The sequence below is a fragment of the Otolemur garnettii genome, unplaced genomic scaffold, assembly GCF_000181295.1.
Source record: "Otolemur garnettii isolate 467f Iridium unplaced genomic scaffold, OtoGar3 scaffold00006, whole genome shotgun sequence".
Classification (NCBI taxonomy): Eukaryota; Metazoa; Chordata; class Mammalia; order Primates; family Galagidae; genus Otolemur; species Otolemur garnettii.
This window is the reverse complement of record NW_003852401.1, coordinates 12,633,256-12,650,266: the sequence shown is the minus strand read 5'-3', so window position 1 is coordinate 12,650,266 and position 17,011 is coordinate 12,633,256. Positions and strand designations below refer to the sequence as shown.

General features: G+C 41.6%; 1 protein-coding gene and 1 pseudogene across 1 annotated transcript in view; one reads left to right on the top strand and one right to left on the bottom strand.

The window, feature by feature from the left end:
• FREM1 (FRAS1 related extracellular matrix 1) overlaps window positions 1–17,011 on the bottom strand; it is a 124,628-nt gene that overhangs the window by 76,254 nt on the left and 31,363 nt on the right. The window contains exons 10-15 of the mRNA XM_003782873.2: window positions 14,755–14,951; window positions 14,045–14,135; window positions 11,855–12,022; window positions 7,717–7,925; window positions 5,250–5,343; window positions 701–953 (exon numbers count right to left, since the gene is read on the bottom strand). Coding sequence (XP_003782921.1) covers window positions 701–953; window positions 5,250–5,343; window positions 7,717–7,925; window positions 11,855–12,022; window positions 14,045–14,135; window positions 14,755–14,951 — 1,012 coding nt within the window. The remainder of the gene's footprint in view (window positions 1–700; window positions 954–5,249; window positions 5,344–7,716; window positions 7,926–11,854; window positions 12,023–14,044; window positions 14,136–14,754; window positions 14,952–17,011) is intronic.
• LOC100964937 lies at window positions 1,700–2,472 on the top strand (annotated as a pseudogene).

Genomic DNA, 17,011 nt, shown 5'->3' with positions numbered 1-17,011 from the left:
GGCCCGGGCTGGGGATTAGAACCCGCCACCTTAGGTGTATGTGGCTGGTGCCCTAGCCGCTTGAGCCACAGGTGCCTAGCCTGGACTAGTTACTTCTTAGGAAGCCAGCTGATAATCAGTAAAATTTAAAATTAATAATGAAGCAAGCTCTCACCTAGTGGGCACAATGTAAGGGTATGCAGCACACCCCTTGGGTGAAGGGCTCAACTATAACTTGAATTTTCCGTAACAAATGCAAACAGTGTAACCTAATCATTTGTACCCTCATAGTAATCTGAAATAAAAGTAAATAAATAAATGCAATTAATAATAAGATTACTTTAAGAAGCTTACTGTAGGCATTTCTATTGTATCAATGGATCTGTAAACTATGGCAATCAAGTAAGACATTTTTAAATTGACCACAAAGGAAACAGGGAGAGTCACAGGGTTAATAAGAGACCTGTGTGATTAGTCAGGAACACAGCAGCAAAGAACACCTGCCCTTTCTTCAGTCTTTAGAAACTGTTATAATAACCAGCTCAGAAAATACTTCCATATATGGTGATGATGCCTAGAAAAATGGGATACAGGCTGCTGTTGTTTCTTTTTTGTTTGTTTCTTTTTTCAATGGAAGCAAGCATGAAGACTGACTCCTGGAACCCACGTGAAGGAGTGGAGTTGTTTGTATCCGCCCCCTAGTCACAGCGCTGCCACTTACCCGTGTGTTTGTATGTTATGGCCCCTGAGAGAACATCTCCCTGAGAGAACTGATCCACTGGGACTCCAGCGCTCCTCACCACCCCGTGCTGAGGTTTTCGAATAATCATAAACACCAGTTTCAAATCATCACTGTCCATGTCAGTGGCAAAAATGTGTTCTGAGGTGATGACTACCTCTCCGCCCTCTGAGCAATGCATTACGGGGATGAGGTCGGCCTTTAGGACTGGTGGCTCATCATTCACAGGGAGTACCTAGGCAAGGAAAAAAACGCAGGTTTTCAGGAAAAAGAAAGAAATGACAAATTGCCCAAAGGGAAACCCATAGCTCATAGTCAGAATGACAGGCGGTTTCGATCTTTCAGACACATGGAACAATAGCCATGGAGTCTGGCCAAGTAGTCTGTGTTTTTTTACACTCTCCATATGCACCATCTTGGAAGGAATGCCCCACGGAAGCAACATTTTAGGTGGAAATGGAAGAATACGATTATGGCTCGAACCTCAACAGTCTCTTTGTTTCTAGCAAAAATAATGTATCATAACATTCTCCACCAAATCGGTTAAATTCACTCATATCCTGGAAAAGTTCTGGTCCTGGTGGTCTCATGTCTTTATATTTACTGCATTGAAGTTATTTTTCTTTCCAATTACTCGGTGATTACAGAGCTTTCCTCCACCTTCAGTGTCCCCCCAGGAAGTTTCTCCGGACTCATAACAAGCAGCAGTTGCATTTGAAACAGTTTGAGTTAAAGTTGACGCTCCACAGCCATTCAACCAATCCCTGGTTTCAACCTGAAAAAATGTTTTTCTCTCACTCTCAGGAAAGTAAAGCTCTAAGAAGAAAGGATAGAGGCCATTCCCGTGAGCTCACGGCGTGGCATCCGAGGACCATGACTCCCAGTGACTCCCAGTGTGCTCCGCGGCCGTGGGCTTTAACCCTTCAGGGGACGGCACCGCACTGCGCCCCACCCCCTTCCCCTAGGCGGACCCCACAGGAGATGGGTGCCCCCATCTGCACACTGTCCTTTGGCCACCGGACATCATGCCTCCCAAGAAGGATGTTCCAGTGAAGAAACCCGCAGGGCCCCCCATCTCCAAACCTACTGCCAAGCCAGCAGCAGGGGCCCCTCCAGTCAAGACTAAGGCTGAGCCAGCTATTCCCCAAGCTTCTCAGAAAACCCAGGATCCCCTTATTGATCTCTCCAAAGTTGTGATCGAGTTTAACAAGGACCAGCTGGAGGAGTTCAAAGAAGCATTTGAGCTGTTTGACCGAGTAGGAGATGGCAAGATCCTGTACAGCCAGTGTGAGGATGTGATGAGGGCCCTAGGCCAGAACCCCCAACGCCGAGGTGCTCAAGGTCCTAGGGAACCCCCACAGTGACAAACTGAAGTCCCGGCATGTGGACTTTGAGACTTTCCTGCCTATGCTCCTGGCAGTGGCCAAGAACCGGGACCAAGGCACATATGAAGACTACTTGGAGGGGCTTCGTGTGTTTGACAAGCAGGGGAATGGCAAAGTCATGGGAGCAGAACTCAGACATGTCCTCACCACCCTGGGGGAGAAGATGACTTAGGGGAGGTGGAGACTGTTCTGGCAGGACATGAGGACAGCAATGGTTGCATCAACTATGAGGCCTTCCTGAAACACATCCTAAGCGTCTGAGCTCTGCGGGTGGGTGAGCCCTCCCACCCCTCCTGTCTTGAGAGACCCAGCGAGTCCCTGCAAGTGGAAGCACGTTCCAGCCACCAGGAGGCCCCCTATTGTTTCAAAATAAAGGAGGAGGAGGAGGAGGAGGAGGGATAGAAAAGCAACAAGGGATCACACTGGCTCTCTGAAGAAGATTTTGTAGAATTTTGAAAAAAACCTGTCTTCTAAATGGGAAGGAAGGACGGTCTTCTGAGTTCACAGCCACAGCTTGGTGTGTGCTATTGAGTGTGTCAAGTCCAGCCTGAGAATCTTCTCAAAACTGCATGCCCCTCACCAAGGCTTCAGCTGAAATGATCTGCTTCAAATGTGGATTTTAAGCCACTGCCCTGAGGGAAACTTTGGTGGCTTCCCATTATTTCTCCTAGGATTTCTCTGACCTTACGCTGTGCCTTTGTCCCCTCATTCTGTCTTCACTCCAGTGCCCATTCCTTCTCATCTCAGGGTCTTTGCATCACCTCTCTTTTCTTCTATCACACTCTACTCCCACCCCCCAGCAGTAGGCAGAGTCCCCAGTTCTTTGCTTAGCGAACTCCTCCTTCAGGTTACGTGAGAATTTCACAGGGGAGCCTTCCACTCAGCTAATTTAGCAGCTTCTATTATTTACTCTCATGTAGCATCTTAGTTGTTTACAGAACCCATCTGAATTCTAGTCAGTTAATTATATTGGTGATAACCTGTTCAATGTCTATCTTAGTCCCTGGCCTGTAGCCTCTAGGACAGAGACCTTGTGTGTTTTATTTGTCATCATATTCCAAACATCTAGCCTAAGACATGGCTTGTAGAGGGCACTAAATAAATATTGTTGAATAAATCAAAGAGTAAATGTAACTTTGTGTATATTCCCTGGTTGCCCTGCTATTTAAACAGCCCAACAACTCTACAACAAATACATGTGAATGATGTTGACACATAATGGGTGGAGGAATGGGCCATGGAAAAAGTAAAAAAAGTAAAAAGCATACAATACCTTCTGTTTTTTCTATTGGCTTATTAGTATCTTTGTTCAAGTCCTCTGAGTGAATTCATTATAGACTCTCTCTACTATTGTTTTTGGACTCTAAGGAATTTCACCAAATAAATTCAGTGATAACCATCTTGCAGTGATTAACAAAAGAGCCTCAGCTTTCAAATGAATAATAAAGTTTGAAGGCAATAGAATTAAAATTACAAAAACTTCAAAGTAAACTTCAAAGGGAAAACAAACCAAAAAACCCCACCACAAACACTTGTCCAAAAATTGTCTATGCCTCTGTTTGGCTTTTAAAGATCATCCTTTTTTCCTTAAAAAGTAACAATAAACAGAATGCTTTCCCACAGTGCACTGAACATTGTCAATAATAAGATGATCGTGGTTAGAAAATAGAGTTGAGTTTTTTCCCTCTGACATTGCTTCATAGGAAAAAAAGTAACTCTGATAAGCTTTCTCTGTATGTAAAAGCCTACCAATAAAGAAATTTTCCTTTTTGAAGTTGAAGTAATATACTGCTTGTCACCCAGACCTCAAAGGCCATTATGTGGATTAAGTTGAAAGTCTTAAAGGAAGAGGCTGTGCCTGGCACAGAAATACACTCCGGGAACTGTTGGCAAATGTAACCATTATATCACCTGGTACCACAGAGTGTGGCCATGGCAAGGAAGAAAGAACACTAGCACAGGTGACAAAGTGTGGAAATGCCAGCCTGGTCTGTGCTATCAAGGTGATGACTTTAGACCAAGTCATTGAGCTGTCTTGGGTCTCAGCATCCTTAGCTATACAACAGGGCTAGCCGTCTGATTCTTAAAACAATAGAGGCATATGAACATTCTTGATTAATTACTAACTATAAAGTATCTTATAGATGCATTATTATTACCACTAATAACAATTCTACATCACAAAGATCTCACAAAATTCAACCATAAAGAGAAAGAATTTAGTATGATGAGAATAATCTGTGGCTTTTCAGGGAACACGACAGTATTATAAATACCATCTGCAAATCCTCTAAGTCATGCTCATAGACTAGGGTAACCCAACAGAGAAACTCGAGAGTTCTCAAAAATGCTTTAGGCATGTATTCAACATTTACGTACAGATTTTTCTTTCTTTTCTTTATTTTCATCAAAAAGAAGTAAAATTACCCAAATAGACCTCACACAAGGGCTATATGATACAGGAACTTACATAGGGACACCACAAACACACATGTCCATGGCTTCTTCCAGAAACAGAGAAAATCCTGGTGACACTAGCTTAACCTCCCCAGCTGCTAAATAAATATTTCTGAGCATTACAGTTAGAAAATATTAGAAATAGTTTATACAAGGGACAAAGTAAGTCAGATTAATTCTATCCTTAAATGGACTGGAGACAGAGAATAGTATATGCTATGCCCATTTCACCAATATAACCTTGTTTTCTATTGCCTGAGACATATAAGGATGTAAGCAGGCATTCTCTAAATTTTGAGTTGTGTTTCAAATTCTATCAGGGAAACTGAGAAATTTCCAACTGGATGCTTTGACTGCTATGGTTTGTGTCCCTCCAAAAGTGACCACTCAAAATTTCATCCCCAAGGCAATAGTGTTGAGAGGAGGCTCTACCTCCACGAATGAATTAATGCCAACTATGAGAGGGCTTGAGGATGTGAGTTCAGATTCTTGGTCTCTCTTTGTTCTGCCACAGGATGATGCAGCAAGAAAACCTTCACCAGATGCAGCCATTCAATCTCAGACTTCCCGGACTCCAAAACATGAGCCAAATAAATTTCTGTTCATTATAAATTCCCCAATCTGAGGTATTGTGTTATAGCAGTGTGGAATCAACTACCAATGCCCCGCAAAGGAAACGCTCTACCCACCTCAACGTGTAGAACAAATTCTGCTGAATTTGTGCCATCCGTGACCTCCAAGGGTATTTCATCCTGAAGAACCTCAGATCCATCATGTTGATACCTGTTGGGTTAATGTTTGTCACTAATCTCTCAAAAACACTGTGAGAGCACCTTTAGATGCATGACACACAAGCTTTCCGTGACTTTGGCCACACGTTCACTAAGTAAATAAATAACAAAAACCCAGGGTAATCATGAAGTCAACATTAACTATTCAAGGATCCTTGAATGTAAAATTTCTCAGCCCTAATAAAATAGTCATATACCTTTGTAACTTGTCTCTAAATCAAAAAGCTACCCTTTAGCTGTGGCTATGGCCACAAGCACCATTTGGTTGGGTCTGCCTACTTGCAGAGTACACTGCCTGGATGGAGAGAGGGAGTCCTGAGTTTGAGCAGTCCACAGAAAAAAGTGTGATGGATGCTGTGCGGATTTGATGATTCCTCTCCTCTGCCACTTCTAAGGCTAATCCTCCTGGATCTAGTCAGCTTTTCTCTAAAACTTTGCTCTGTTAATTATGTGCTGCTTCTCTCCTACCATTTTTCCTCTTCGAGTAATTACCTGTCTTCTTCTCAAGCTGTAAACATTCTCAAATCTCTCCCAGACTTTTAAAATATCTTTCTTTGGTCTAACTTTGAACCTACCTTTCCTTAATTCTCGGTCAAGTGTCTTAAAGGGATTGGCTAATTTTAGGCTTTCCATGTACTCTCCAGCCCACTGCAGTGAGGCCTGGAATGTTCTAAATAGCTGTTGAATTGAGCCAAATTTTTACCGTGCCAATAACCTCTTAAAGATACTGAAGAATGAAAATTAGTCCCAGGAATTGAAAATAAAAGTTGTATTAAATACAATATAGTATAATGCACATCTATAATCTTCACCACTGGGGGAAAAGTCAGGGCTAAAAGATGCTTTACTCAGGACCATATTCCCCATAGGCTGGGTAGGAATTTAGGCTCAAAATTCCATTCCAATGTTGGAGAGGGCCCACAACCCCCGACCTCCTTTATCTCTCCCACACACTATTCCCTATGCTCAATTTTGTCATGCTTTCTGCCATTTTTGTAAAAAATATATTGGTGAATAATAATGTGTAATTCTATTTTTAACCTAAAACAGCTAAGCAGACCTAAGACTACACATCCAGAGGCATGATGGTGCCATCTGGTAGGTCTTTCAAAACCCAACTCCTCCACATTCTAGCTGAGTAACCTTGGGAAAATTCCTCAACTGCTGGTACTCAGCTCTTCAACTGTATTATGAGAATAGAACCATCTACCTTGTCAGGTGTGATTACTGCAAAGATTAAATTTTTTTAAGAACTCATAATTGCTAGTCTCTAGCAGTATGAGTGAACATAGGGTTCTGCCAAATATTAGTACTTTTTTCATCCATCATTCAAGTCCCTAGCAAGAATTACCTTAGCAGAGTTCTCTTTCTAACACATAAAAGAAAGCTAAGATCTCAAAAAATGAATTTTAATTTTAATGGGGATGAGAATGAGCAGTGGAAAGAGGTCAAGATATTGGAAACTGTAAAATCAATAATGACACCAAACTGTCAGGGTTAAAGTGACCTGCTTGTATACACGCCTTAATTTCTAGTCAGCTTTCTACTCCCATGTGGAAGTAAGCATTTGATGCGTAATATGTACATGTACCTCACCCCACACAATTTATCAAAAAGGCAAAAGTTCCTATCTATAAGTTGAACTTTAGTTGAGAAATTAGCCAATATGTCTGTCTACTTGACCATTGATTTTGAATGATTTGCATTGTTTTCCAGAGGTTTTTTTGTTTGTTTGTTTTTACTAGATTGTATTGAAAAGTTTCTTATAGGACTGCATTAGGTAGGAAAAATGGAAGACCATAAGGTAAGGGGAAACTCCTGTAGGATCATGAGGCCAGTGATTGCTTCATCCCTGATTAGACCCAAGTGCTGCTCCATGCCCTCCCTACTCAGCTTACCCTACCTTTACCTGAAAATCCTTACCCCAACAGAATGAAAAAAAAGTTACATTAAAGACCAGAGTTCCCAGGGTTATAAAACTGGTTTTTCTTAGAGCCAAGTTCAATTAGAGAGATTCGCCTCAGATCATTTCAGTCTCTATTCATCAGTCTCTACTCAACAGTCTGGTTTGAGTGTTACATCTTGTAATATGTACAGTTACAGCAAATTTAATATTCATGGTAATTAATTTTTGTTCAAATAGCCATAAAGCCATCCGCACTGGTATAGCAAGCCAGAGGGAACGACTGGAGGGAAATAAAAGGTTTGCCATTTCTAATTCTCAACTGACCCTTGATAGTATTGAGTGGGATGTTAGCATCCCTGAAAGAACTGGACAAACTCCTTTCTCTTATGCTGCCTCGCCATTGATCCAGATGAGGAGCTAAAGCACATAAAGAAAAGAAAATCAATGAAATGCTCTAACCTAACTTTTAAGGTACAGAGGTCTGTCCAAGAAAATGTGTCCCCGGTGTTCAGTGGAAATCCACTCAGCTCCACCCTGCCGTGCAGAGGCAGTCCCCGCAGTGAGAGGGAGATGCTGTCCAGCAAGGTATCCACATCCGAAACCAGAATGTGCTCTGTGCTGATGGTGCACTGGCCACCCTCAGCCACTCTCAGAGGGCTGGTGAGTACCTGGCAAGAAGGAAGGGAACCGTCAAAGCCTTAATCCATAACTACTCCTGAATGCAGAGCTCATTAAATCACTATGAAACTTCCAGTACCATCTTTACAGGGCAATTAATTTTTCCAGACTGCTTTCCAGTTATAAGCATTGATGTGTACGAAAGCAAGGCAGATCTATAAACCTGAAAGTATCTACATTCCATTTTTCTCAGAGCCTGTATAGTAGAATCAACAATCAAAGCGAATACTCTCTCGGTGCTAAATTGGGGAAACAGTAACTTTCGTCACCACATCCTTTCCCACCAATGCATGGCGTGCATATACTTTGCCTAAAAAATAAACAAAATCTATGTCAAATTATCCTGAAGGAAAGGGTCTATCTCTTTTTCACCCTAAAAATTCTTTAAATATTTGGGAAGTGGATTGGAGCTTTTAAGTTTCAGCTGTCATAAGTATTTTAGAGATGGAAGTAAAACAGGAAGATTGAAGATTCCAGAGGAAATATATTTACTCAAACATTAAGCTTAAAAATTAAAGCCATGACTCTCATATAAATCTGAAATAAAAAAAATTAGGGCCACAAAAAATAATTTTCTATAATAGAAAAACCCCACTGCTGAGCAGACTAATAATTCATTTGTAAGTAAAAGGCCAGATAGAATGGCTTAGGATATTTTATCACCATATTGGAAGTGGGCAACGAGTATTCTATGGTCAAATAAGTCTAGGAAATAGTCACATACAATATCCTCACCTGGAGTTCACGTGGTACATAAACATATTTAAGGATCTGAGATGCTGCTGGAGGAAAACTGTCAACTTTATTTAACCTATCATTTTCCCCAGTCTGTGGGAAGTTTGCTACGCAGAAGTAAAAGCAAGCAGATACAGTTGGGTACAAATCATGGGCCATAAGGGCCCCTCACCAACAGTCTGGGGTGAGTGTCCTGCTCATGTGAGGACTCAGTATCCTCCTAGGATGCAACTACTCTCCTCAGAGCAGCTACAGCTCCCCGAAAGGAAGACGTTCCCCCAGGGAGAGTTGGTAAGGGGAAAGGAGAGGTGGGGAGTAACAGTGAATGGGCAGAGGAAAGCAAGTGAAGCCACAGCCTCCACTCAAGAGTCTGCTCCATCGTCCTGCCCACCAGGGCTTAGTGCTGCCCAGGACGCCAGGCCTTAGCAGCCAGGTGCATTCACAGGTATCCCAAGGGCAGCCCCCTAAATCACAGACATTATGAGACCTACCACTTTGAGGCCACTGTTCTGCGTACTTTAATAAACTCCCACCAACAAAGGAAAGCATGGAAATAAGACTTGTCTCCCTACAACCACCTTAGTCAGGCCCTCCCCAAGAGTCTCACTCCCTTTTTGCTAAACCTTGATTTTCACTGTAGAGGGAAGGAAAGAAGGAAGGGAGGGAGGGAGGAAGGAAAGAAGGAAGGAAGGAAGGGAGGGAGGGAGGGAGGGAGGAAGGAAAGAAGGAAGAAAGGAAAGGAAGGAAAGGAAGGAAGGAAAGAAGGAAGGGAGAAAGAAGAAGAAATACCTCTTCCTTAGAGCAGCATTATCATTGCCCCAGGGTCCATGCTTGCCAGCTTCATTTTCCTGAGTTATATCAAATTGGTATTCCAACATGGGGGAATCGTCAATTTCCAATGTTTCAAGAAATATACTTTGCTACTTTAGATAAATTTTAAAATTTGCATTTTAGGATAGCTCTCCAAAAAATAAAAACATAAAGCTAAGTTGCCCCCACTCATTAATCATTAACTTTTTAGTTTTTGCCTAAACTCAGTGCTGAGGTTTCTGAGACTCAGTGTGGTGTTAACACCCCTGAATGTTACCACTCAGTTTAGCTATGGTGATAGTTCACACCAGGGAACCATCCTTTGGCTAGTTTCACTGAAGCTGCTAAAATTTAGTTTAATATTTCTAATATTCTCAGTTCTTTAAGATAGTATTTTATTTGTCCCAAACACTTTAAAAAGAGAGAGAGAGAGAGAAGCCACTCTGTCATTTTCGCCCCAAGTCCTTATAACTATTCAATCCACCTTCAAATGACGGTAGCTTTTCCCTTTGCCCTTTTTAGTTTCTCCCTCATCTCTAGCAAGAGGCTCGGACTACTTTGCATAAAAGGGTATTCCTCCATGATAATTCTATGAAAAGCTTTGGCTTTTTAAATTTCAGGGCCTATATCTTACACATAGAAAGAGATAGTCTGAAAAACACCTGACTAAGTTAGTTCCACGGGCATTCTAAACTATTTTCACCACAGGGAATATGATCTGGTCCCACAGGAAAGGTTTCAAAGAATGGAGCTGGCTTAGATTCCTCTGCACAAGGTCATTGGGACATCTTCTACCAAAGACCGCAGGTTCATGGGTATGGGATTCAGGCCAACAATATAAATGAGTGTGGTGGATTAAGTGGGGTCCGGCTGTGGTGGACCTGGACAGACACTGCTGGGGAGTGTGTGGGCTCAGTGCTGCTAGAGCTTCCACAATTTCAAGAGAAACTAGGAGTCTGCCTTGATGGGAAATCTCCTGATCTTTAGATGTTGGTAACTCATTATGCTCAAATATTGGTTAGGACCATCAGACCACTTCCAGGAGTTGGGGAAACCATTTGAGACCTCAAGGTAAGATCTCTGCCCCACAGCCTTGGGCAGCTATAGACACGGTGGGGTGTAGCTGGGAAAGAGAATATCGTACTGACTATACCCTAGGGAGGTGACCTCTTTCCTTAGGAGTGAGTCACACGTAGGGGCTCTGGTCCCCTCTGGCTCATAATGCATAGGGAAGGCTATTTTGTAGTTCCACTTTTAAGTAGAAAAATCAGACCAGTAATAATCACACTGATTAAGTGTATGTAGCCTAAGCCTCCCTTCTGAAGGCAGGGAGGGGGACAGGGGATATAGGGAACAAATTCTCAATATGCATCCCAGCCTCACAGATAAGATGTACAAGGTACCATGTTTCCCCCAAAATAAGACCTATCAAAAAAATAAGCCCTAGCAGGATGTCTATGCATTTGTTAAATATAAACCCTACCTCATAATAAGACCTAGTGATGGGTGTGGCTATGCAGCATATCTGCATTTCAGCGCAGAGCAGTAAGGAAGACTGGAATACCTTTTATCTGCCACAGCTCCTTTCTCTGAGCCATTTACACTTGCGCAGGTGTGTGTGTGGTAATTGTGGTCACAGGCATCCTATTGCACACATGCAAATGACTAGGGGAAAGGAGTTCATGCATCACTACTGCCAGCCCCACCAACAAGGTCGGCTCCCCCTGTCAGGTTCCAAAAGAAGATGACTTAACTGTATTTGAATAAATGTAGATTGTTGTATTATATTTAATAAAAATAAGACATCTCTTGAAAATAAGCCCTAGTGTGTCTTCTTGAGAAAAAATAAATATAAGACAGTGTCTTATTTTCGGGGAAACACAGTAGCATCACCTTTGCAGTTTGGTTTTAATGAAAGACCCAAGTCCTTTAAGGCTTAAGTAAACAGAGGGCAATGGGATGGGGAAGATGGAAGGGTCCATCTTAATTCATTTTGGAAAATTAAAGAGCTTCTTGGGATTACAGAGCAGCATTGCTGGCCTGTAGGGAGGGCAAATAAGCCCCTTCTGGTTATGAAGAGACCCATAATTTAATCCCCTTCCTCTCATCAACATGAGAAGCTCAGTAGGAAGAAAAGGAAGCTTTGAAATAATATCAAATTCATCAACTGGCAAACATCACCTTTTAGATAAAGAGTCTCAGTGGAGGTAAAGGACCTCTTCCCCCCAATTTTTTTTTTAACTACACTATAGCTGAAAAAAATTGTTACCAGTTTTTAAAAATGGCCTAATGAAAAGTTACCATTTTCAGTAAGTCTGTAAGTCTTTCTCCTCTTTCCTTCCTTTTTATCCTACATAGGAGACATCGTACATACCTCAGGAGCCTGGTTGTCCACTGGGAGAATCGTAATGTTAAAGCAGACTCCCTGCAAAGTGCCACCATGTTGGTTACTGACAGAAAACATGAACTGGACATGTTGGAGATGGGGGCCAATGTCTTGCATGGGTGGCATGTAGGCCACTTTCATATAGTTCACAGCATGCTGCAAGGCAAATTGGGATAGACACGTTTGATGTGTTAGGATTAGAAATTTTCAGAGATCTAGGCCCAAGAGAACCATCATGTTAACTAATATCGAATATTGTGATGCCACTATCATTAATTTAAAGACTCTATAAAGCTCTAACTTTTCCCTCACATCAGAAGGAAAAAAGACAAAAAACTTTAAGCAAATATGTCAGGTGCCTGATGCTACCCAACTATATAAAAGACGTGAGTTGTGTATTTCAATCCAGGTACACAAAGTATCAGTGTGATATTGGTCTCACTGCTTAAACTTGCTAAGCCTCTGTTTCCTTATCTGAAAAAATGAATAAGAATAATTATCATATAGACATGACTAACTCATTTACAACCTGTTAACTATTGAAAAATTAGACATAATTCGCTCCAGACTACAGTGATTTCTACTGGTTAAGCACTCATCCCCAAATTGTGACCACAAAGAGGTCTTCAGAGTAGAGTCCACAGGAGTAGGTAGAAAGTTAGTGAGGGATTTTGGAAGGTAACAAATGTTATGGGCTGAACTGTTCCTCTCCCCATCCCCCCCAAAAGATATGCTGAAGTCCTAACCATAGTATCTCAGAATGTGATCTTATTTGGAAATAGGGGTATTGAAGATACAATTATTTATAGTTAAAATGAGGTCATACTGGAAGAAGTTTGACCCTTATGATACAGGACAGGTGGCGCCCCAGCCAGCTCAGCTGAGCTGGGCTGGAGGACCCACCACCTCTGCCCTGGTGGTGTTGGTGCCACAGCAGCCAGCAAGGAACCAGCAGGCTGGAGCATAGGCAAGGGCGGGGGGAGCCTCTCTCCCCCACTTGAGGCTCCAGTAGCCAAAGGGACAGGACAACTGCTGGGGAGACACTGGCACCTTGGTGTTTCCTTCCCTTTACACTTCTGACTAAATTCGGAACCCCCATTTCCTATGCCTAGGTCAATTTCATGTAAGTTTCCTAGGCCTCAATTCTGTGAATGGACTATGTCCATTCATTAATACATTCATTCACCTTGCCCCAGTGGAAGGGACTGTGTCCATTCATTAGTACACTCATTCACCTTGCCCCAGCGGAAGGGACTGTGTCCATTCATTAGTACACTCATTCACCTTGCCCCAGCAGAAGAGACTGTGTCCATTCATTTCCTGGCCTCATATAGAAAGAACACATGCACCTATACATAACACTAAACGGAGAGACAGGGAGAGAAAAACGGAGAGAGCTTTTCTCTCCCAACGTGGGTTTTCTCTCCCTGGTGTTTTTGTATTCTTTTTCTGTAAATAAATTCTTTCTTGCCGCTGATCCGTGGTCTGCAGATTTATTCTTCAAATCATTGAGACCAAGAACCTAAAACTCTGGTATCAGATTTGGCGAGCCAGCCAGAAGAGAAGATGAAATTCTGGTATCACTTATCCCAGTGTAACTGGTGTCACTCTAATAAGAGAGAGACACATAGGGAAGATTTGGCCATGTGATGACAGAGGTAGAGATCAGGGCAAAACATCTCCAAGCCAAGGAATGCCAAAGATTGCTGGAAAACCAGCAGCTAGAAGGCACAGAAGACAGTATAGGCAGGGTTTCAGAAGGACCATGGCACTGCCAACACCTTGATTTCAGATTTCTAGCCTCTAGAATTATAAGACAATAAATCTCTGTTATGTTAAGTGACCCAGTTTGTGCCACATTGTGATTGCAGCCCTAGGAAACAAATACAGTAGGCTATTAAATGAATTGGATTTGGTAGAAAAAAAACATGTGCACTGGGTCCCCAAATCAGAATCCTACTGATGGCAACACAATGCAAAAGTCTGTGTTGAATTATAAAGAGATATTGAAATTATATCCAACTTGATAAGGCACTTTCCAATAGATGCCACACACCTAATGGAAATATGTGATCAGAGAGTATAAAGATATCAAGTACGTGTGGCACATGTCAAGGGGCAACATTCCCAGATGCAACATTTATGTCACATTTATCACATTGTAACATGTCATCATACCTGAGTAAAAGACCTCAGCCCCAAGGCTATAGGATTTTTGGTCAGCTTTGGAATGCTATCCACCAGGAATAATTTTCCGGCATCCAACTGTCTAAAGAGAAATAAATCAATTAACTTTCTAGTTAAGAAAAATTAACTCAAATAGCCCACAGCCAAATTTTCAAAAGCTAAAAGACCCTATCTTTAGAAATCAGATGTTCCATCTTTATAGTGTTTCCTTCTGTTGGGGGGTTCTAACCTTGCATCCAGGATCACCAGTGCCATCCACATCATCAGTGTAGAAAGTATGTGCAGAAATGTTTGCTTGGACATCATGAAAGGGAATTGTTACCCTGAAAGTGTTTCCTTGCTAGCATGTATAGTAGTCCACTCTAATGTGTATTCATGCCACTTTTATGAATTGAGATCATAGAATATAATTGCTCATGCTATGAAGATCTCAATAATTTTTACTAAAAAGGAAAATAAACATTGTGTTTTGAAAAGGGGGATTAAAGACTATTTACAGTCTACCTATGGCGAAGTCACTATCAGCAGCAGCTCACTTAACAATTGATACAACTTTTGAAGGGAGCTATGAGATGAGTTTGACATAAAAGGAAAAGCTGAACTGAGCATCAGTTCACATCTGACCAACAGAGCCACAGAGTAACACTTTCAGTTGTCCAATTCTAGAACTCCTAATCCAAATAATGACTTTTTAGAGGTACCTGTGGCTGGAGGGGAAACATGGAGGCGTTGTTACTGTGTAGACCAGCTCCCGGTCATATGATTCTGTATCTATAAAATGTAGATGTTGTTTAGTTATATAGGCCACCTCAGTTTCCTTGACAACCAAATGCCGAGAAGCTCCAGGAGCCTCTTTTGGAAGCTGGTCATTCACTGGAGTGATATGGATCGTCACCACCTGGAGTAAAAATATCTGTACCATTAATTTGGAATACCAAGACAACATCCAACCAGAATGCCCCCACAAACACCTAGTCACAGTTAGGATGATTTTCTAAAACTATCATTTACAATATACTCCTGTCAAAATGGTTCAGGAGCTATTAAGAGTGTGAGCCAAAATACAGAACATTCTTTACTCATTTGGTGTAATATTTTAAGCATATAATTATCACGATCAGAGTTAATCCAGTCATGAGTGCTACAGAAGGGTCACATAAACACAAAATGTGTTCCCGATTTTATTTTTACATCTCCCTTCTACTGCAAACCTGTGCTTTCTTCGATATTTCCCTCTACTTGGTCATCAATCCTAGAGACCTTGATGTAATTTTGGTTCCTCCTTCTCCACCCACATATAACACATCACCAAGTCCCAGAGTTTCAACTTATAAAATTTCCTAGATAGTGACCACACCCTACCCCTTAGCCCCAAGTGTCTTTCCACTGTCACTGGCTTTGCTCACAGAATTTCTTCTTTATATTATTTATTGCAACAGTTATTCCTCAGTCCTAACCTTAACAATTAATCTAGACTTTTCATATCCCTAGCATTGTCTTTAAAAAAAAAATACAAGTCAAATTTACCTCTTCAAAAATCAACAACCACTCAGGAAGTATAGAATAATTCAGACTCCTCAGGGCATCCAAGAACCTCCAGTTTAGATGCGCTCTATTTTTCAACTTTATCTTTTACTTCCTTTCAACATTAATCCAGCACTCTCGTCACATACAACAGACCACTCATGTCCTAGTCCTTGAGTGCACAACTATGCTTTGGATCATGTTGTTTCTTCAATCGAACATGCTTGTCTCCTCTTTCTCAAGCAATCTGAGTCTTTCTCACTTTTAAAGACTCTTCTTAAAGAGTTTCCCAATTTTGTAGCTAGAATTAACTTAAGAAATACTGAATTTTGGTTATCCATTGCTATGGTTTGAAGGGTTATTTTTCCTCCCAAACTCACACTGAAACTGAATCTCCAATGTAACAGTATTAAAAGGTGGGGCCTTTAGGTGGTGACTAGGCCATAAGGGGGAGTCCTCCTGACTGCATTAGTGCCTTATAAAAGGGCTTGATGAGTGAGTTCACCATCTCACCCCTATGCCAGGTGAGGACACAGTATCTGTTCCCACAGGAGAATGCAGCAACAAGGCACCATTCTGGAAGCAGAAAGCAGCCCTCACTAGATACAGAAACTGTTGGCACCTTGGTCTTGGCCCTCTCAGCCTCCAGAACTGTGGAAATAAATTTCTATTATTGATATATTACCCAGTCTTAGGTATTTTTTCATAGCAACATTAATAGCCTTAGACAGAAATAGGTACTGAGAGTGGGGTGCTGACATAACAAATACCTGAACATCTGGAAGCTGTTCTAGAACTGGATAATGGGTACAGACTGAAAAAAACTAGAAAGTGGGCTAGAACAGGTCTACATTGCCATGAATGGACCTTACAGGACAATTCTAGCAAGGGCCCGAAGAAGAGGGCTAAAGACAGAGCCTCAAACTTAGAGATTACATGAATGGTCATGGTCAGACTGTTGGTAGAAATATAGACATTAACGGCCATTCTGATGAGGTCCTGGATGGAAATGAGGAATATCTTTTTGGAAACTGGAGGAAAGGCCATGCTTGATGTAAGGTAGTGAAGAACTTGGCAGAATCAGGCCTGTGCTCTATCACTTTGTGTGAAGCAGAACTTAAGAGTGATGAACTTGGATATTTGGCAGAGCAAATATCTAAGCAAAGTGTTGAGAGTGTTGCATGGCTTCTCTTCTTACAGTAAATGTGAAAAGAGAGGAATAAATTAAAGATGGAATTTATAATCAAAAGGGAAGAAGAAATTAAAGATTTAGAAAATTCTCAGCTCAGCCACATAAAACATTAAAAAGAAAAATGTTCAAGAGAGACCACCAAGAGTGTGTCCAGAAGGAATGGGTAGAAGGAATCCAGTTGCTATTGGTCAAGACAATGGAAGAATGACTCTGAAGGCATTTCAGAGACCTTCCAGGCTGTT